Source organism: Daldinia childiae, assembly GCF_008694065.1.
Source record: "Daldinia childiae strain JS-1345 chromosome Unknown Scaffold8, whole genome shotgun sequence".
Classification (NCBI taxonomy): domain Eukaryota; kingdom Fungi; phylum Ascomycota; class Sordariomycetes; order Xylariales; family Hypoxylaceae; genus Daldinia; species Daldinia childiae.
In genome coordinates, this window is record NW_022984649.1 from 1173753 (window position 1) to 1195353 (window position 21601).

At 44.6% G+C, this 21601-nt stretch overlaps 4 protein-coding genes across 4 annotated transcripts; 2 read left to right on the forward strand and 2 right to left on the reverse strand.

Annotated features, from left to right (window-relative positions):
- Positions 1-1394: 1394 nt before the first annotated feature.
- Positions 1395-2633, forward strand: GL218_07089 (uncharacterized protein; the record flags this gene model as incomplete). Its single annotated transcript, XM_033583833.1, has 1 exon — positions 1395-2633. One exon carries the CDS (start codon positions 1395-1397, stop codon positions 2631-2633), a length of 1239 nt encoding a protein of 412 aa, XP_033433172.1.
- Positions 2634-6861: 4228 nt separating this feature from the next.
- On the reverse strand, positions 6862-9717 carry GL218_07090 (uncharacterized protein; the record flags this gene model as incomplete). The annotated part of the gene is made up of 7 exons (XM_033583834.1): positions 6862-6956; positions 7040-7741; positions 7805-7849; positions 8027-8691; positions 8763-8814; positions 8876-8906; positions 9394-9717. The coding sequence occupies 7 exons, from the start codon at positions 9715-9717 to the stop codon at positions 6862-6864; spliced, it is 1914 nt and encodes a 637-aa protein (XP_033432907.1).
- Positions 9718-16920: 7203 nt separating this feature from the next.
- On the forward strand, positions 16921-17445 carry GL218_07091 (uncharacterized protein; the record flags this gene model as incomplete). Its single annotated transcript, XM_033583835.1, has 1 exon — positions 16921-17445. The coding sequence occupies one exon, from the start codon at positions 16921-16923 to the stop codon at positions 17443-17445; it is 525 nt and encodes a 174-aa protein (XP_033432908.1).
- Positions 17446-19653: 2208 nt separating this feature from the next.
- Positions 19654-20844, reverse strand: GL218_07092 (putative RING finger protein P32A8.03c; the record flags this gene model as incomplete). Its single annotated transcript, XM_033583836.1, has 3 exons — positions 19654-19886; positions 19939-20510; positions 20612-20844. 3 exons carry the CDS (start codon positions 20842-20844, stop codon positions 19654-19656), a joined length of 1038 nt encoding a protein of 345 aa, XP_033432905.1.
- Between the last annotated feature and the right edge of the window lie 757 nt (positions 20845-21601).

Below are 21601 nucleotides of genomic sequence, written 5' to 3' on the forward strand. Positions count from 1 at the left end.
AATGGAGACATATCTTGAGGAACAAGCTGTGTTCTCACATTACTCAGATAGGTCAATCACTAAGGCCACGTTGATAAACACGTTGATACCCTCCTTCAACTTCGCTACTGTAATGCATAAACTACACCGGCCATGTGGACGTTCCCTTTTCTGACCGACGGCCGAAAAAAGTGGCAAAATGCAATACAGCTTTTGCTTCCTTCACGGATTTCGTGTAACTCGAATGTGAACATCTCCCCAGCCGCTCCCATAAGAATTACTACCACGGGCAGCACGGGCAGGAGAGAATGTCCAAAATAAGAGAACGTCCATATTTCGAGAGAGGGCCAAAGTCGCTTTTTAATAAACTAGAACGGCAGCCCGTTAATTAGTCGCCGATCAACCCGTTAAAAGAGAAGAACTTGCAGGCGGGCGCCAGTGGACAAGGGTTCTTTACCGCTAGGTGCCCTAGTCTTGCATCTACTAGCTCTTGTTTAGGATGTATCTTATATAGGTATGTAAGGTAACTAAATGTACCCTAGCATATTACCTAGTGTACCTAGGTAGCATATTACATTATCAGTTTGCCGTGGAGTCCCGACCAAGTATATACGTACCTAAGTACCTATTTCCATACAATTGACTCTAGCCTAACAATTAGTCCCCTGCTTCCTTGGGCACTTAACATGCCGCGGCTGGCAAAGCCCCAGACTAAGATAGTGTAACTAATCTGATAGTACAATATTATTATAGTAGATAGGTAGGTACAATAATATAGTACCTACATGGATGGATATCTCAAGTATGTACGTACCAAAAGCAAACGTACCTAGTGGACCTATGGATATGATGGATCCTAGGGAAGGCAAGCCCAGAAATAATCGTACCGTAACTGCTTTTAAACCAACCAGCATATGTATCTCGATACCCCACAGAACTGCCAATTCTCATAATCTTCCTTCGATATCAACTCTGTTTCCACTCGATCCGATTTCTTCCTTTTTCTCCCCGCCATATCCGCCTGAATTAACCATCCTTTCTCTTGATTCGAAGAGCAATTGATCAAGTTTTTGTGACGTTTATATTACATCGACTAAACAATTTTCTAATTGGTTAATATTCGAGAGACGAGACATCGAATTGGCCTGCTCAGGTCTAAATTGTAGCATTGGAAGTGTCGAGTTCGTTAGGTAGCTCAGGTGCCCATTGTGCATGGGCTTGGCTAGATGTCATGACCAGTGGCATATCAACTTAACAATCGCCTAACCTCCCTTTTACCTACCCTGTTCACCTCCTCACCGACTCCTCTACCTCCCAAGTAGGAGTTTGATGTCAGGGTACGGTCACATATCTGCTTCTTAGCTTCAATCTCGAACTAAATACAACATATTTACATTCATATCTATCTATCCAGAATGGCGACAGATTCTTTGAAAGCCCTGATTACTAACATTCCCGACTGGCTTAAACGTCTCGAGGAACTCAATGGACAAATCGATCAGCGCCAGCAGGATCTGGCTATGTTACCTGAGAACCAATCCAAGTCTTCAGCTCGATCTATAAGGAATAAGGGGTCAACAGAATCTCTAAGACCGAGAGATGAAGGCGCACCTGGCCAAATACTAGACACGATACGCGTCTCGACGCCACCTCCCCTAGCCCCGAATGAACCTCGACAGCCAAATGACGGTGCTGCTGAGGTACCCTCGAGTCCCGTGAGTGAGCCACGATCGAACACCTCCCTTCAACGTCAGACCAACGAGGTTATGGCAACGGCACAGCGACGAGCGCGCGCCGTTGTTCGGAAGAAGCCGAAGACCGAATCCATGATGAGCACCGAGAACGCCGTCCAAAATTATAGGTCACGGAATATGATCATCGTATACTACGACAGTTATGTACAGTCATTCTTTGAGGAGTTAGTCAAGTTCGTGTCGATGCAGCGCAATGCCATGCGTAAAGCGAAGATGGCTGCCAAAGTGGCCCGCATCAGACGTCTAGCCGAGATTGAGATGCCCGATGATGACGAGGAGGACAGGCCGGGTAGTGGGAATGGTGAACTAAAGCCCAGGGATAATCTCATCGCCGTCGCCGCCGACGCTACAGGCATACAAGCTAAGGAAGAGTCAGCGGAAGATATCAAGCTCCGCTTCAAGAGCACTCGGCAAATGGGACCACGAAACGTAGTTGCCGGTAGGGTGAGTGCGCGGGTGACTCGATCAGGTCTTAATGGCGGACTGGGCGCATTCCAGGACAGGGGTGATATCTGGGAGGAGCTAGACAAAGGCCTCGAGTTCGTTCAGGGTATGTGTGAACAAGGAGCACATCAATTTCTTCGAGACGGTGACTGCGCCGAAGAGATCGAAAAGATTAAAGCGCGCCTTGCTTTGACGAAGGAGGCTGCCGACAAGGAACTAACACGTTCTGAAACGGAAAACACTCCCGAGCTAGCCTCGCCCTGGCCCATCCAGTCCCGGAGCTATCGCCCCACAACGATGCGGAAGAGTATGGGCACGCCGGCATTAAAGACATCTCCTAAGCAAGAAGTCGTCAAGCAAAATGTTATTGAAGTGGAGGACGAAGGGGTACAGGATATGGACGACTACCAGCCGATCTCCAAACCGACAGGGCAAATAGATGGACCCACGTCTTAGAATGACGAGGTCCCTTTGCTTTGTTATGCTTCATGCGCATTAAGCAGATTAAGCAGTCTCCCTACTACAATTACCTACCACCGTCGTTTACGTATATACAAACCACATCTCAACCATTCAAAATTGTTTACTCGCATGCAGCATCGCAACGGAGTTGGCTTACAGAGAATGACAGCTTTATTGGATGCTATTGCGACAGGACTATATACTTCCCCCTAAATTATGAGATGTCATCTTGAAAATTATATATAGTTTTCTATTTTACTCATGTGGGGTGCGGACAGAGAAAAAAGCATGCACATGTTTTGAGTCTTAAAATGTGCTTGGAGTTGGATACAGGGGGAAGTTTTGATATTTAACATCAACAGCCCAGACGGGGTTTGAATACATTCAGGATCATTCTACTATGGTGACTACTTACACCTATCACGACTTTACGGGACTCACGGCCGCGAACAAAATATGTGCATACAAGGCTATCAATATGCCCTCTTTCAGCTTCATCTGGAGGGGGTGGGTCAAATAATACCGGATATACGGCCACTCCTTTCATAATGAGCAGCTGGGGGTTTTTCGGAGAATAAGGGTGACACAGCAGTTAATGCTGTTTTGAGGGAGGGGGGGCTGAAAACCCCTGGTACATAAGAGACTACAAGAAGCCTAATAATATATCTAACTAGTTAAACTGTACTGCATGGTTATGACGTTTATGATGATGAATAAGTTGCTGTATTCGGATTGAGTTGTCTTGATTCTATCGACGTTTCACGTTTTATCGATGATCTACGAATAAACCACAAATATCGAAGCTTTGTCCACGAGCCGTCAGAATTAAAGTAAGGGGAACGACGGGAAGGGCCGTTGGTGGCGAGCAAAGTGCGGCCGCATTTTGCGGGCACCGTATTAATTGGATGAATGAATTGGATGGGATGAAATTTTTTGCATAATGTTAGTTAATACATACGAGGATAAGAAGTAGGTACCTAACATGGAAATATGTAAAGGGACGACGAGTTTTATTCTGCTCAGCTCAGCTTATGCAGAAAAGAAAAGAACAGAAATAAATCTCCGTGTCACATATCAAGGTACCTATTAATGTACAATATCGATTTCGATTCGCGATGCCGATTCGGCCCGTCTGGACGTTGACCGAGATTCGGTTGTGTGCCTAATGTAAGGGGACTTTACATGTGTATGTTCGGAGTACGCGGAGTTCAGCGCTCAGGAGGTTGGGGATGCGGTGCGGTGCGGTGCGTTGCGTAAAACCCACATGTGGTTCACGGTCATCTCTTTTCTTTTTTTCTTTTTTTTTTTCGCCTCATTATGTATGGCCCGTACGTCGTATTATAGGTCTTATATTGTAACATACCTATATATTAGGTTAGGTTAGGTACCTAAGATACCTGGGACCTATTATTATGTAGGGAGGCTGCGCTCGAGCCAGCTGGGATTAAAGGAAAGATCCGAGAAAAGCAAATTGCTGTAACATATTGGTTCGGTCTGGGTTCGGTTCGGTGATGGATAGCTTCCGCTCTTCCTGGAGGTCGATATCCGCTTGTCCGAACCGAAGATAGATATATATGTTTTGTAGAGTTGGGTTGGGTTCTGTGGGCGTCGGTGAACTTGCCTTTATGGAGGCCGTTCCGAGATCTGAGATGTTATGTATGTGAGTTCGCGAGGATACCTATGTTAGGATGTTAGGTACCCAGGTGTGGTGACGGGGACCGGTCCGTGCGGCATGGTGAGGACTGACCGATTACCTGATTGATTAAATGCGGTGTCGTCCCTACATGCATTGATGGAATCGGTCTCGTCGATGTTATGGCAAATGCGAGATTCATACACACGCGGGGAGCACTTGGGATGTGATGTTGTGTTGTTGGTTTGGATTTTAATTATCTACCGACAGCTTGATGCTGCGGTTGGTAAGGAGGTTCGGGCAATTTTCTCTGTGACGAGGGCTCGACGCGTAACTCGGCGTTCTGGTTTATGTTTAGATGAATAGGAATTATATGGGCTACTCCGTGATGATTAGGTGAGTGTTTCGGTTGGTCCTTCGCGTCGTATATTCCGCATGTTGGTGTCGATGAGGTAGGTTTGATGTGTATATAGATAGACACGTAGGAGAGGGGTCAGGATTGTGACGACTTATACATAGCCGAGTAGATCGGGGAACTAGTGTTGGATCTCTCGTGGTGTCTAAGCAGTTCTATTATCATCATCGCCTAACTCGTGAATTAAGCTCGTTGATTCCTTTCCGGGCCTCCTTCACTTAAGTCTGTTGTATTGGCTGTTAAGACCCCCTTTCCCGAGAGACATCTGGTACAGCTGCAAATCCAAAGGGAGGTTGCAATTATGTAGACAATATACTATATGTATATGATTTTAAAGTTGATAGTTGATTCATATTACTCTCTTCCGAAGGCCTTTCATTATTCCTGTCTCCTAGACTATCCCCCTTTAAGTTCCATTCAACCTCATACATTAAGACTACTCGCGTATTTGCCCTACCTAGATAAGAGACATTTTTAGACCTAATATAGGATAATCGTATGTTTAGTATAACCATATGATCTAGAAAATCTAGTATCCCGCCCACTCTATACCGTTAGAGAGCAAAGAGCCGGCTGGCTCGCATGAAAAAGTTTGTCAAGAGCCTCTAAGTGGTTCTTGGTATGGTAAATGTTACCTACCCAATGAATAATTGTCCAACCATATGCAAGAAGGAGTCACCAACAATATCACCACGTAGCCCTTATTGGAAACAAGCCCGTCCTTGGTAGTGTCCAACCTTATCACCATGAGCAGGAAATGATCTTAGGTGGTGATACAGTATTAGTTCACGGAGACTAAGATCGTGTGTTAAGCCGTCGGATTAAGCCTCAGGAGTGTAGATATAGTCATATTTGCCGGGTACTACTGTTGGTTTAAAGACTATATGTACTAGGCATGATATGGCTGTTGGATATATTCCAACTAACTCCCGCTATCAGCACCAACAGGCACCTAAGTTGATCAAGCTCTATAGTGTTCATCGATTTGACTCGTCTTTCCTGTTATACTCGACTCATTTCTCTAGGAGCAGTGACGTCGCTTTTCTTAAGGCGGGTAGTAAATTCCAGATACCTATAGGATATGATATAGCTGTTATTTAGATATGCGTACGGAGGCGGTAAGTGCCTGAGTCGAGATCTAGTTACTATAGCTATAGGATCTACATTCGCACTTCGACTTCGAAACTAATAGTATTATGAGGCATTTTATAGATAAGACGAACTGGTGGTACTCCCTCATTGTGAAATGACACATAGGCTGTTTTTCTCAAACCCCCCTTTTTAGTATAGGTCATGTCCGTCGTTGTAGAAGATGTGTTTACGATGTATTGCCAACAAGAAAGATTTCATGTGACTTAGTTCCACTTATATAAGGGCATTTAACCAATGTCTTCAAGTCTAAATCGATTGTTTACTTCCATTACCACCGGATCTCAACCAACAATGTCGAAATCAAACGCACCCCCGACTAGCGGGTTCCCTGAATTCATGGAAAGGGAGTTTGAAAAGGGGCGTGTGTTGATGAATTAGCCCTTCCTGGATGATAATTTCATGGATGGGAGTCCTCCAAGTTGCTCTTTACAGGACTTCAAACACCCTCGTCTCCGACGATGTTCTTTCGACTTAAGCACTTTGGTCATTACCGGCCGCCTTAACTTGGACTTCGATGATCGTAATGATGGATTCTGTCATAATGAATCACCAAGGCCGTGTAATTGGAAAGGTGGTGTTCTGATCGATCATTTGGACTTTGTTCATCCATGGGGGTATAAATGGTATCAGCATAGCTTAAAACTATTGCCAGTAGAGGCAATAGTTGATAATTAGCCTCTAAAAGACGCGCCAAGAGGATATAGGTCTTGGGATTGTGATAATTCTCGCCGTATGTATACAGACGGCTTGTTCCCCAATGCGTACCAATTTAGACTATTCGCATATTCGCATTTACCCCTATTACCAAAACTCCTTATCTCATATACGTAGGTAGGCTTCCACTTTCAAACCCCCTAACCTTCGATAAATGAAGCTGCTATGCCAAAGAACTATGATTTATATGCAAAACGATAATTATATATCAGGTACGATGATCATAATGTGCATTAGAGTCTATATACAAGCTCACCCACCCCCTACCACCAATCTTCATAGCTACCACCTCCCACCCACCACAATATCTACAAAAACTCGCTCAAAACCGCCACCCTCGTCCTCGCGTCATCAGATCCCCACTCGCCATCCGCCATCATCTTCATGATCTGGACCATACGCGCTAGGAAACCCGTTAGCATTCAAACAGAAAACAGCAAGAACCCAAAAACGCATTGGACCTGGGGGGAGGGGGGAAGAACGTACTTATATCAGCCCTCGCCCTCGCAAACAGCGGATCCCTTAAGAACTGATCCGAAGTCGCCGGATCCCTCCCCGCCTCGCGCAGCACGCTCCCTATACACAAGGCCTCCAAAAACGCCCTGTGGTGGAAAACCCACCACACCCTCGCCTCGGGGTCGAACAGCGTGCACAGCACGAAGAAACACGTGATGGCTTCGTGCGCGGCCTCGAGCGTCGCGCGGATGTTGACAGGGACGTCGGGGCTCTCGGAGGCGTGCACTAGCATGAGGTTGTGGTAGTAATTGCTGCTCAGAAACAGCGTCTGCCGCACCACGCGCTTGTTCGTGCACGCGAGTTGCGCGATGCTCTCCTGGTCCCACGACCGGAACACGTCAGGGAACGAGCGGTAGACGGCGCGGAAATCCGCCACTAGTTTCGACTTCTGCCGCTGCGTGGAGCAGATGGGCACGTCGAGAGAGCGCGGGCTGGAGATGGTTTCTTGCACTAGGTTTGCTAGCATCCAGGACCCGCGGATGTATGCCGTGTCGATTGGGTTCGACTCGCCGAACCCGGATATGTCGTCGACGAAGTCCTCCACTTTGACGTCCGTGTGCGTGGCGTTGGGGGGTAGCGAGAGTAGCACCGTTAGAAAGGTATCCTGGACGAGGACGGCTTGCCACAATTTGCGCCGTTGTTGCTTTTCGAATTCGCTTGCGCCGGGAACCACTGGTAGAAGTTTTTTCATCAGCTTCTCGGAGTGCACCGTCACTAATAGCTACCTCGGCCTACCTATATTTGGATCTCTATGCAGACCCATCGCATAAGCTTGCCTCACTGTAACGCTTAGAGTTAGTAATTTTCCGGTTATGCCATCTGTGCGATACCCTGGTACAACTCCTTTGCAAGGTATAGATAGTGCTAGATACGCATGAGGTTTTCCTAATCATTGATCTCGGCCCCTATTTGAGAGCGCAAAGGGGAGGATGATGGGCACTTAGGGGGTTCACGTACATAACAAGCCTGAAAAAGCCCAACCGTCTGACGCATGATTATCGTTTATCAAGAAATAGCCAACTAGAACCATAGCTTGAACAGAACGTAATGAAGCCGTATTTAAATATGAAGACATGCGCAGCGCTTGATTACCTGCCGAGGCGTAGAACTCGGCAGTTTGCTTGCGATCTTTAGGATTCGTCGTCATAACGAATTGCGTTCCCAAAGCCATCATAGTGAAGAGCAAGCCTACGAAAGCGGCATCGGTCTTCTCGGAATCTCGTAAGGACCAGAAGTGTTCGTACTCGAGATAGAACGCATGGCGGTCAATTATGGGATAGACCGGGTCCACGCAGTCGTAGTACTGGCTGATGAGGATATCGGTCTGCAACTTGTCGGGTAGAACCCCGATGACCTCGGGGAGCCCGCCCTCGCAAGTCCAGTAGTTGGCAAATGGATGTTCAGAGCCTACCCCAAAGACATTGGATGCTGTTGGGTGGGATAGAGAAACGTTAGAGATGAGCCCTGTTGACAGCGCGACGGACCCACGAGATGTCATCCGACTGATGGGAATACCTCTATCTGCTATATTTGGAATCGAAGGTCTTATCCCACTCATCGTCACCTTCTTCTTCGGTGGTTTCGTCATCCTACGGCCGTTAGTGGCCGATCGTGATGTCTCTCTAAGACTTGTTAGTCGCGTTGCCCCCTTTTCAACGAAAAATTGTTTCTAAAGTAAACAATATCGGCTTACTCGAGAAGGTTTGCCACGTGCGCATATTTGCATTCTGTTTGTCGTTTTATACCTGACAGGGTCTCGTAAACATAAGATCGTGTAAGAGAACCGAATATTGTAAGTATGCTTACAAGCTAAACAGTGAGGTCTACCTCGATCGCACTAAAGTCGAAGCCGGACATGTTAGTAGCTGCGGATGTAGAATCATAGCAGTCGATTGAAGGTAGAAAGATAATTCTTCTAAGTCACGCCAGTTTCGTTTCCAACATAACGCATGCTGATGCTCTGTCGAAATCCCTCCATAACCCGAGGTATTACTTTTAACGTTATACTGTTATTCCTCCTCTTTTTGTAGAAACTTATTTCAACAACGGCTTATAATTTAGTCGTTAGTTTCCCGTTGTTATTATTTTCTCTCCCGAAATATGACCTAGTCAATGGGAAATAATAATAAAAGAAGAAAAAAGCATAAAGGGGTTAAAAATGATTTGATGCGCATTATTTCTCCGTAGTGCTACGTGATACTGACGCAACCATCGGAAAAAAAGGAAATCAATTTGGTCTAACACTGGCTAGATGTAGAATAGATATAGAATGTGGCGTCGGAAATTATTTTTATTTAATTGCTAGAATTGTAGCATTTACTTGCCTTCGTTTTTCGTTCAACACATTCATAACACGATAGCGTTGGTTTGTTGCGCTTCTGTTTCTTCTTTAAGGGTTCGGAGAACGGAGGTACGGCGGTAACACTACCTCCACTACTCGTGCCGTCGCCATCATCAGGTTCAGACTTGGTGCCGAAAAAAGGTTGAGTTGCCGAATCGGGTGAGGTGTAAAGTGTACTCGCTGAGGTCGGTGTAAGTATTGTAATTGGCGACAAAGCAGATGTTGCGGAAGCAGCGGAATTGGCAGAATTTCCAGAGTATCCTCCACTGCCGTACAACAATTCCGTCGGAACCTGAGATGACGACATGCGCGTTGCTCTTGTCTCTCTGATCTTAGGGCGCGGGTATTGCTATGCTGCAATGGCTGCAATCTGCCCGGGAGGATTCAATTGAGGCTGAACACAGAACTGCAGGTGGCGCATCCGGGAATAAGAGCCGATCGTCTAATGAGGCTTGATCAATTAGACAAGGTTGGGGGTGTTGGCGGAAATTGGGAATGGATGGATATAAAGAAACATAAAGTGACAATTGAGGGAAGAAGCCAAGACTTTTTTTTTGTTTTTGGTTCCCGTTCTTCAAGGAATTTAAAAAATAAAATTGGGGAATCGAAGAGGATCGACTGGGGGAATTCGATTTGGGAAAAGACTGGGAAGAGTTCGGCACGATTTAACGGCAAGGTTTAAGTTAAGTTAAGTTAGGTTAGGTTAAGTAGTTTAAAGCTATTGTAAAAATAAGGAATAATAAGGAATAGAGATGAATAATAGGGTTAAAAGAGTATCATATGGACTTAATGTAACTATCATATTAGATATGTCAGTTGACACACACATACACATACATACTCCAAGGTACATTATGTATTTTTTTTTATCTCGCCTCCTTAATAAGTTTATGTATTTGTGGTAAGCTACTTAAATACATCTTATTATACACAATAGGTTAGGTAGCTATGGACTTTGTATCATAGGTATATTGTAATAATACAACCAATGCAAGTTCATACATTAGGTAGAATATCGCATGGCTTGCTTCGCCCAGCTCCTTGGCTCACTTGCTGCAGTTCTTGGGACGTCACGTCATGCCCGGTCTATACATACATGAGATATAAGCCTTAGCCTGTTTGTAACTCGTACGTATGAAAGTGTTTACATCGAGTAGTGAGATACTTCTGACCTTGATAGCACTGTAGGTAAGTTGAGTTTACGAAATCCGGCGCATGTCGGTGTATTACACTAATGAATGTAACTTCAAGGTATTGTACCTTGTACGGTCCATTAATTGGATACCTGACGGATTCCCCCCGCAAGCGGTCTAGCTAAGCTCTTTAGGTGCCGAAGGGGTGCCGCTTCGACAGGGGTCAGCCCGCGGAGTAGGAAAATGGTAGGAAGTGGTAGGGATCTTTGATGGATCATGGATGACAAGTCGCAAACTCGGAGGGCGATATGAACCTGCAGGCACGCCGCTACGATTAGAAATGCCGAACAACTCGTGCTGACTGACTGACTAACTAACTAATCGACTGACTAAACTAGATACTAACTGGATGACAGCATGAGCCGGTTTATTGGTCGCCTTTCTAAATATTTGGGCATTTTATTACATAGTATCGTGAGCAAGAATTAAACATTAACTATGACTTTTGGTAATAACTAACTATTATCTGGTAAATTCATGGTATACCTCGGCTAAGTCGGAAGACAAGGACTAGGATGTTACATGTTACCCGTTTAGTTATCACCGACTGAGTTATCGTTACTCGGATATTGTTACTCGGTGATCGGGGATATATTCTTCTTGTCGTCAAAGTAAACCTAATACTAGAACTTGGCAGAATATTCAATAATAATAATAACAATAACAATAACGAATAATAGTATAGTTATTCTAGTTAGGTAACTCTAGGCGGTGGCGGCCCCATCCCCAGAATCCAACATCCAATCCTTGAGTCCTAGGGGGTTAAATCTACACTAGTTACAGTTACCCTCGTGCTAACCCAGTCTAGGACGAGATTACGTCAATATTTATTGGAGGGCGTCGTAATATGATAGGGCGCAGGCCTTGTCATAGATTTCACGGCTTAAGTTCTGACCTTTTCTATTAAGATAATTAGTAAGATTTCTACAAGATGCTCCCCCAAGATGTCCCCCCCAACCTGCATCCCCGATTCCATGCGACTTATTTCATAAGCTAATATAAAAACTTGGTTACTACCTTAGTCATGCATATCATGGGTATAGAAGTATGTACAATCATATGCAGGCGTCTATGTGGAACAACTAGATCTGACAGGTACAGTTTTCTAGAGTTATTCTCGAGTCTTTCGACTCTTATTAACGGGCTTTGCTCGTCAGCCTGGTCAAATCCCGTTACCTTGTCTGGTTAATATGGCTATGGGGATCGTATTAGCCTCGCAGATACTAAGCACTAAGAACCAATGGCTTCGTCCCCGAGGGTCTGGTAGTGGTCTGGTAGTGAGCCGACCTTATGGTAAGGTCGGGCTGCCTATTTTGGACGTTCTGCATCTCTTCTGCATTTGTCGGGTTGACTAAACATAGTGCATCGACGAATAATATAAGACATAGACATTACTCAGCGTTCTAAAAACAAAACACTGGTATTATAGAACATTTTTCTTCCAAGTCAAAGTTTGTTCGTCGATTTCTAAACAGCTTCGCAGCTTTTGACCGATCGCATTATGTTGCCTTAATCAAGTTACAACGTCGTCTTCAATTAAGTGCGGAGTTGGGAACTTCTATATTCAAAATGGAGAAGTGGATGAGCTGCATTACAATTACTGGCCTAGCCCAACCTCGCGAGAATCACCATCGTCAACTCAATTCATTAAAAATGGGATCTCCATAGAACTTCAGCTCCGATATTTCACCGCTATGGCGCCCTGTTATGTACAACTTAAAATCTCTACACCCTATAGACGACCTTCAACGCCAAATTCGACCGCTGTGTAACAATAATTGTGCTTCCGGTATTGATGCAGTCATGGTTCAAAACCATGCGATAACGCCTCTAATAAATACCGAATTTTTCGAACTGCTAGGCGTCTTCCTAGTTGGGAAGGAATTGGTAATGAAGAGGGTGTGTGAGACAGCGATGGCTCCGTCTATAGTCTTTTGCCACGACGGCGGTGAATATGTCTGGCTGGTATGCTCGGCCGTTCGGGCTCCGATAAATAATGTGAAGGTAAGACGTTGGCAAGATCTGGAATAGTTTGCGGGCTCTATAGATTCTAAAGGCAAGACAACTCTATGATTATCTGCGCCTTGCCACTATGATGAGATGGTCACAGCAATCATGATCGTGAAATTGTTAACATTCGGGAAGCATAGAAGAGCTATTGACCTAACGAGCCTGACCTTTACCCTAAGGCAACCCAGTGCGCGGCTATAGAGCATAGGGTGACTGGTCCTCTAGTTGGAATATGCCAACTAGGACAATTCTATGAATCGTTAGACGGTCGGATACCTTTGCGTAAGCGTCTTCAAGTTGTCAAGGATTAAGAGGCAGCATATTAACACAATAGTCAGAGCTAGAAGAGAGTACCTCATTGATCATCAGTTCTTAAGCTCTACCTACTTAACTCGGCTTGGTGTATCTCACTTGTCTTATTTAGATGGCTTCATCTTAGTTGACCAACAAGTAGACTATCTACCAATTGAAGTATTGGAGAAGTCTAAGCAGATGGCCAGGGGGGAGCTTCATAGGAGCCATATATCCAAGAGGATCCAACTACGTTATGCAAGATCCAGCTTAAAGTTCGGGACAGGGTTTTCAACAGAGCCATCTCGGGACCGTGATGTAGAAGCAAGTATAGCAATATCTTCTGATACAATCCAGGGTCCTTACTTGTAACACTTGCGAATAGCTCAAGGATGATTCATAGAAAACAACATCCAATCATGTTAAGAGTAACAGCTCATTTCGTATACCAACATCTGCTTTAATGAAGACTCCGATTATGGTGTGCCGTTGGTATGGGCGAACGGTTCTTCTCGACCTGCCTCGATCATTGGTGCGCGGCTACAGGATGATGCATTAAGGTAGAGATATCAACTCCCAGCACATCGGATAGTAGAGCGATCCATCGGAAGCTTAACAGCGATCCCTGCCCAAGGATATGCAAGTAAGATGGTCTACGAATGAACCAGTCACATATTGACAGCCGAGGCCGGTCCAAGGTATTGGTAGCAAGTTGGGAGGGATGTGAAATCCCTCGTTGGGCCGCGACCAACTGTTTCACCCCCCAGTCCGGGGTAGTCCGCTCAGATTAGCAGTGAGCACTACTATCGCTGGTATCCGACAAGGCTAGGCTTCCGCGATCGATCGACTCCGGGGGGGAGGGCAGGGCCAAGGCATAGACGCCAATGCTGATGCATCCCGGCTTTCCCTGCTGACCGTACGTGCATTCTGGTTGGGCTTCCGAGTGGCGGCGTTGGAGACTATCTTAACCTCCACCCTCAGATTACGCCAGCAATGCCAACTTTAATATTAAATCGTTCTTAAGCAAGAGTAAGATAATACTGCATTGTGTGGTGCTTCCTGCATCTTTCTAGACGCTCGATTTCGACCGAAAAAAAAAACGCGCGCATTGGCTGATCCCGAGGCGGCTGCTTACGGGGGTATCATCAAGCAGTAATATAAAGCTGGAGTGCAGCATGGACGCCTGGTGAGTTCGACAAGAAGGTCGAGGCGACGCACCTATTCATGATATCTGACAGAAAATGTCCAGACTGATTGGAGGCAAGCGAGTGGGCTGTTGTTACATGGACATATCGTCACTAGCACCAGCTTACACAATCAATCTTAACAAACAAGTACTTCTACATATATGAGTTTATTATCTTCATCTCTGCCGATCTTCCGAGACGCCCTTCTTTTGACTATACGTGTAAGTCAATACGATACGCGTATTTATAGAATTATTCTTAATCATACGGGGATATATTGCCTAATCAATTTATCGTCGGGATCACATAGTCGAGAATCAAGAAATAAAGGAATACGGACCGTCCAGGGTAATATGCAATACTACCATATTAATTGTATTATATGCAGTCCCTGCAAGCTGGAAGCATGACCCAATATGGAAGACCCCAAAGGTTGGGTTCCAAGAATAGGGGTTGTTCTCTAATTAGTCATCACATATATTTACACAGCCATTTTGTGGCTTATATTTACTCCTTTCTTTATTGTAAATATCTTCATTACATATGTCACTAATGCCTACAGTAAGGTAGTAATAGTCCGAAAATTATCTAATAATTTTCATATCAGTTATAAAGACAATATGCATAGTTAGATGTTTCAAGAAGATTGCTTTCTCTTGTTGACTTAAGTCCTATTCACTAGATGAACCAAACTAAGATTCAATACTACTTGGTATTTCGATTTGAACTTGACAGTATTCTTGATGACGCATCTATAACAATGGGTGCTCCCAATATACATATTCACTAACCTCCATAGTCTAGAGCTAGTTACTTAAAGAATAACTAAGTTGCTTCCATACTTTTTAAGTTCGTCTCGTTAAAAGTCATGATGTAGTCTGTAGATATATCTGTGACTTTGCAACTAGAAAACAGATAACCACTCCATTCAATTTACTTCGAAACAACGTTTGTTGTAACACCTTGGAGTTATCTCACTAAAATATTCTTAGATTAATCATGAATATTGCTTCACACAGAGCTCTATATAAAACATCGGCCAGGCTTCTAACCTAGCCTCTAAGTTCTAGAATAACACCACCACAACAACCTCACAAACCACCTTCCAACGGACATCGCCTACCATTTCGGATCACTTCCCCCTTCAACATACCCTTTCTACCAAGAGAATGGCAGACAACAATTCGTCCAAGGGATGGAAGTTAGAGAAGGACGGATGGAACCCAGTATCCAAGACGGCAACTGCCACTACAACCACTTCCGCTGGGCCAAAGATACTGCGGAGGAAAAGTGGGAGCACCAGTGCCTCAACCAGTCTCGCACAAAGCACCGCTGCTAAGGAGTCTAAGAAATAAGAGAGCTGGTATGTCCACAACCACCCCACGATACTGGTTACTTGCTTGCTGAGGGCGGAAAGATCTTAGGATGGGCTAGTTTGGAGTGATACCCTATGTCATAATTTTTGGAGGAAAATATACCTGGTTATTTCCATTTTAATAAGAATTGACTTTTTATTATTTTCTATTGAAGATTAAGTACCCCTTCATAAATGAATGGTGCACTTTCCATGGGGTTCCATAATGGTATTGATGAGTTTAATACTCATATATCATCACCTATAAAATCTCATGAAAATCGAGAGATAAGTAGCCTTAGAGACGTGGTATTCGCTGGGAGACCTAGCATTTTAAAAGTAGTAGAAGTTAGGCCTCTTAAATATCGGCAGCAAACAGATGAAGCTTATCCCGTAAGTCGTAAGAAGCAAAAAATCCAAGCTTCCACATCATCGCTTAACCGAGGACTATGCGAAATAAAGGGGTGTTTGAGAGGAAGTTTCTTTTTGTCATCTCTTTTCTCACTGGAAAGAGTCCTAATCTATACCGCTAAGTCTTAGGTCCAGAGCTGAGTAAAGCCTCGAAATAAGATATTTCCTTTCTTTTTGGAGAGAGGCAGATAGTATCTGAGGTACCCAATGGCTGTTGACCGGGTGGTAGGTAGGCTTCAAATGGCTATTAGATAGGCTCTTGTTCTTAAGACTGCACGATATTGACTCGTCTTCTTGACCCCTATAACAAAATAAAATCAACTAATGCCACGGCTCTGCGATGTTAATAAAGAGTGTAATTAGATTGTAACTTGAAACCAACTCCCTCGTTAAGGTAATAAGACACAATGCCTCATTATGGCTATGCTTTTCTATTACCACTTTATGTGAGAGTATATACCTTCCATAAAGTAAGAAGTTATCCAAAAGCCAACTCAACCCAACCAATCCTCCGTATTCCAAACCCTTCCCCTATCACTTGATAGCCGCCTAGTCTATAAGATACCCTCAACGCGACCTAGGTATATATAGGTGTATATATAGGTATGTCTCATGAATAAAATAGTACGTTCCATCGTAAAGAACCAGACACCGGTCCATAATTGCCCAAGAAAAGTGTGGCTCAAAAAATAGAAGATCTAACGATATATACATGGCGTATATAAGGTTCTTCCCAAACAACCCGTTTGTCCCCTTTCATCGTATACCAACCTCACAACACTATTGTCCACTACCATAGTTGAAGTCAAAGAACACCCGCTATGTTAGCAAAAAAGCCTCTCCTCCAAAAACTATCACCAGTTTCCGGAATAACGATAGTGTACCTGTTACGTTTCCTTCATCTATATATACATGGACAGATTCCCTTTCATCTGGAGTTTTTATTTCCAGCATCATACCAAGATAGCATACTCCTATCAACGATACCCCAACGCCGAACTAAAAAGTACACTTGTACGAAAAGTAAAAGACTTACTGACACCCTTTGCTTCTTATCCGCAATCATGCAATCTCGATCTAACTCAAACCAGTCTCGACGCCCGTTCCAAAACGGCATCAGACACGCAACCTTCTCGTACATCGCCAGGATGATGGGTCTGCGCACAGGCACGCCCCGGCGCGAGTGGGAGCGCCAGCAAGCCGCGCGCTACCAGCGACGACAGGAACTGCGGCTGCAGCGAGAGCGATTCATACGTAGTCATGGCCAGACGCTCCATGTAGATGAGATGCGCTTGCGGGTGACGATGGCGCTGCAGAACGGCGAGAGGGTTTCCTCTCGGATTCTGTACGAGCTCGCCGAGCGCGACGGCGTGCATATAACCAACGGGCATTGGGATCTCCGTCCGGAGCTGCTGGCTCGCATCATGTTCCTACGCGACAAGTACTACTTCCTGGGACACGACGGGCGCTTCTACACTAGTACCAATCCAACCGGTAATAGTCCTGACTTTGATATTATCCTCGATACCTTTACGCCGATTCTCGTTCGGCAGGTCGCTTATCCGTACCGGCAGCTGTGCCGGCGGTAAATTCGAGACAGCTTTGTCTCGGTGGAAAAGGTGAGCACGTACCTGGAACTACTCTCTCTACTCAATCTCGACTATGACAAGGTAATGTAATATCGTACGTTCCGAGCTAGGACAGATCTAAAAGGTGATCTCCTAACTATGCAAGACTCGTTTCTAAGGATATTGAAACGGTTAGGAGATCGTCTCAGGCTTTAGTAAACCAACCTGTAATCTTTACCTAGCGCGCCATTGTATATCTACGCTCATTGGTAAGATACCCGAAGACATGACGTGCGATTCTATGATATTAGCCACCAACCGACCTTGATACGTTGTTATTCAAAGTCATTGGGTGAGTACTGAGAGATAAGTTAGGGTTCGGGAGCTGGACTCTTATGCAAACCTATTTCCATGGATCTACAAGGCATTGTTCCTTGTTCTTTATCTTGCTTCTTTGTTATTGTTTTATCTTTCTGGTGAGTATAATCAGCTGGTGCTGCATTAACTTACCAAGCCAAGTTTAGAAAAGTCCGTAGAAAAAAAAAATAATTAGGGGTTCAAACCTCTCCAATTCTTTGTTGTTTATATACTTCGTAGTTGTAAGGTTTTCTTTGTTCTTAGTTGGTGATAGTAATGATTTCGTTTGATTTCGTTAATGTCCAGTAGGTTTGTACGTACCATCCGAGATATCTGCACACCTCAACGCTTTAAAAGCACATATAATGTGTGGGAACGTCCAACGTACCTCCTTTGTTCTCCGTTCTTAGTCGTATACGTTCGATATAGATGTCATTAAAACTCCGCTTACGCCAGACCTAGGATATCCTCCATTTACCTAATAAAAATAAAAACCAACGAAACCCGTCCCATATATATGAAGTAGCTGATAATATATACAGAGAAGGCAGGCAGACTCTTCGTAGCTCGCAGTATGATGGCCGCTCACTACTCATCGTCTGCCTGAACCGTAAAAATATCTGGCGACCCCGGGGCGAAGTGTAGACTAGATATAGAGACACCGCAAACAATAGATGAAAGACACTTCTCGCGCTGAAACGCGCTAAGCCTTGATAGAATACGACATTATAGAACAATGCTATTCACACACTATGAATAAAAGATTCATCCATTATACACAAGACGTAGAGACTCGACAACTTTATTGTGCGAAGAATCAATCTCATTATGTCGCTAAACACAATCTTAGATGACTTGGCCCTTTCATGTTTCAGATATTTCCCATTGTATTCTTTCAAAGGTCTTAAAGGTATTGTGAAGGAATCGCCTAATTAATTGATAATTTGTTTAGGGGAAATGTAGGCGAACTAAGTTTGGATAATATAGAACTCGAGGTTACCCCCCGGGTAACATAACAGCCTAAGGTTTACACCGCACCATACTTAGTATTTATCAAATATTATATCTTTGGTGAATAGGTACTAGAATATATTAAACTATGACTACTTGTCTTTTAAGCTTTTATATATATCTTCACGAGAGTGTTACATGCATCTTATACACTTATTTCTAATAGGTCTATTACTGAATCTACCCCTAAGTCATTTAAACATTAATAAGATTTTACCTCTTTTATGATTTATTTTTTTATTTTTTACTATTTCTTATAAAACAGGAAAAATTCACTTAAAGTAATAAAACATATATCTTAATTAAGAAATCTTTACTCATATTTCACACAATACCGCAAGGGAAAAAACCTTAGGCATACGAAGATACGAAAACGATCATGTCATATTAATTATCAAGGTACCTAGGTAAAAAAAGACTTCTTAATGCAGACTTGTGTTGCGTTAATTCACCGCAGAATTAATATTCATGAACGCATGGAGATCTATTAACTCAGTGAAGGCCCCTAATCTGCTTTTGCTATCCCGAAAGCCGCGTGGACAATAGGCTCGTTCCAAACCTCCTTATCAGGCTTGTATACTTCATTATTCTCGAGTAATCTTCATTATCCATCGGCCTAGGCAATTAGTAAGCCCCTAAAAGAAATGATCCATCGAAGAAGGTCCGCGCAGAGATACTGGGATGTGGTCTAGGCGACCCCTAAACCCCTTTGAACACGCTATTCCTATGGTAAAAGAGTCTGGCCACATGATTCATAAGATCGTAGCCTTTTTGTGGAGTTTCATAAAACTTAGGATACCATGATCCTCGCCAAACCTGCGCTATTGTGTTTTGGCTTATCATCAAATAATATCAAAATGCTTAATTCCGAACGCAGTAAAAGACTCCGAAAGGCTGAAAGGATCGAGCAAGTATATATTGACTAGCGTCTGTCTCCTCTGAATTGATCTCTAATCCAATGAAATGGGCCGCCGATAGAACCTCTTCCATCACGTGCCCTATCGCTTTGCGCCGAGCGACGGCTGGAAGGGGAAGGGCTTCTAACCCTGGCCGGGGCTGTTCCAGTGTGTGTCGGGGGCGAGTTAGAGTCTCGTCTAAATGTTGACGCTCGGCTTGAAGAATTAGTTTGATCGGATCTTAGGCGACTTATTGGCGGAGCATCATCCCGTCTACGGTGCTGAGACGAAGTACCAGACGAGCCAGGCTGTGCATCTGAGGCTGCATTAACGGGACGGCCAGCAGCCTCGCCGTCGATAGACGCACGGCAGATAGGACACGTGTTGTGTTGTTTTAACCATAAGACGGCGCACTGTTCGTGAAACCAGTGCTTACAGGGTAGCACAACAGCTTCGTCCCCCACTTTCACCTCGTCGATACATATAGTGCATTCGCCTTTCAATTCAGGCCCTAGCATCTCCTCGTCTAACTTCTTCTTTGGTAGATTTGCAATAGCCTCCTCCGAAGCAGGTGCTGGCGCATTTGACTGCGGATTTGCCTCCATGAGACTCGTGATGATGCGGTCCAGTGCCTCCTGAGAATAAACCGCATCGCCGTGAGCTGTGTGAGGATTTATGAGGCTCGCTATTAGTTGGCTTAGAGCTAGCGAAAAATCTGCTGGCTGGCGTAGATTGCCCTCCCGACCAGTTTGATTTGAACCATTTGGAGAGTCGCGACCCATGGGTGGAGGACCTAGGTCTCCCATTATATTCCCAAAGACTCTGTCATATATATATATTAGCAAGTCACAAAACAAAGATTATATAAATGTAATATAAACCTTGGAATACTCTAAGTTGAATATCAGGAAAGGAAACTTTACCTTTGAAACGGATCTTCAGGGCCTAATCCGGGACCATGGCTAGGATCGGGCCGAGCTCGTGCGGAACTGGACGTAAAGGTAACACTACTGACACCACCGGTGAAGCCGGGACCAGAAAATCTCTGAAGCGTAACTCGCGGGGCTTGACTACCCCCGAATAGTGTGTCTGGACCGGACCGACCAATGGAGGGGTTTCCTCCTATATCTGATATGAGTTCTGTGAATCTGCGCATGATCTGGTCGGGATTCTCGGGACCCGTTCGGGGGGCGGTTCTAAGGCCTTGGCTATCGGGGGACCGCAATATAGATCGGTGGCCATAAAAGCCTCCAGGACCATGAAGTATGTGTTCCTCAATATCATCCTCGTCGGGGTCTTCATCAGAATCGAAGTGTGGGGGATGAAAGCGACGGTGCTGCCCGAAACCAGGTAGTAAATCGTTGTCGTCTAAATTACGGGGATCGCTTCCTAGTGAAACCTACTTGCTAATTAGTGAGATACTCTGACATAATGTTTCAAACCAACATACTATCTCTGTAATATCGCTGTGGCACTGGGGGCATTCTAAAGTATCCGGGCGTTGATCTTGGTACCACTCGTTATTGCAGCTATGGCAGAAGACTACCTCGCGATCGCCCGTCGCGTCTAAATGGTGGTTTCTAGACGCCATCTGGCCCTGTCTAGACTGTTGATAGGCGACGAGGGCAGTGACTCCGAGGCCAATAGCTAGGCCGGCTGCTCGAAGGGCTCGGAACGCCAGAATGACAAATCAAACTGTAGAATAGACGTATCGATCGCTTAACGATTCTGGTCCCTTTGAGGCTATCGCGTCCAGACAAAAAAGGGTTTAGGTTGGTTAGGCGAGTGGCGACTAAAGTAATAAAGTCGGTTGAATTGGGTGAGGTTGGATGAGGCTGACGTGGGGTGTTTGAAGTCCGATATGTGGTAGATTGTAATGCAAGCCGCAACGTTAGGTTGATCATATACCTGAC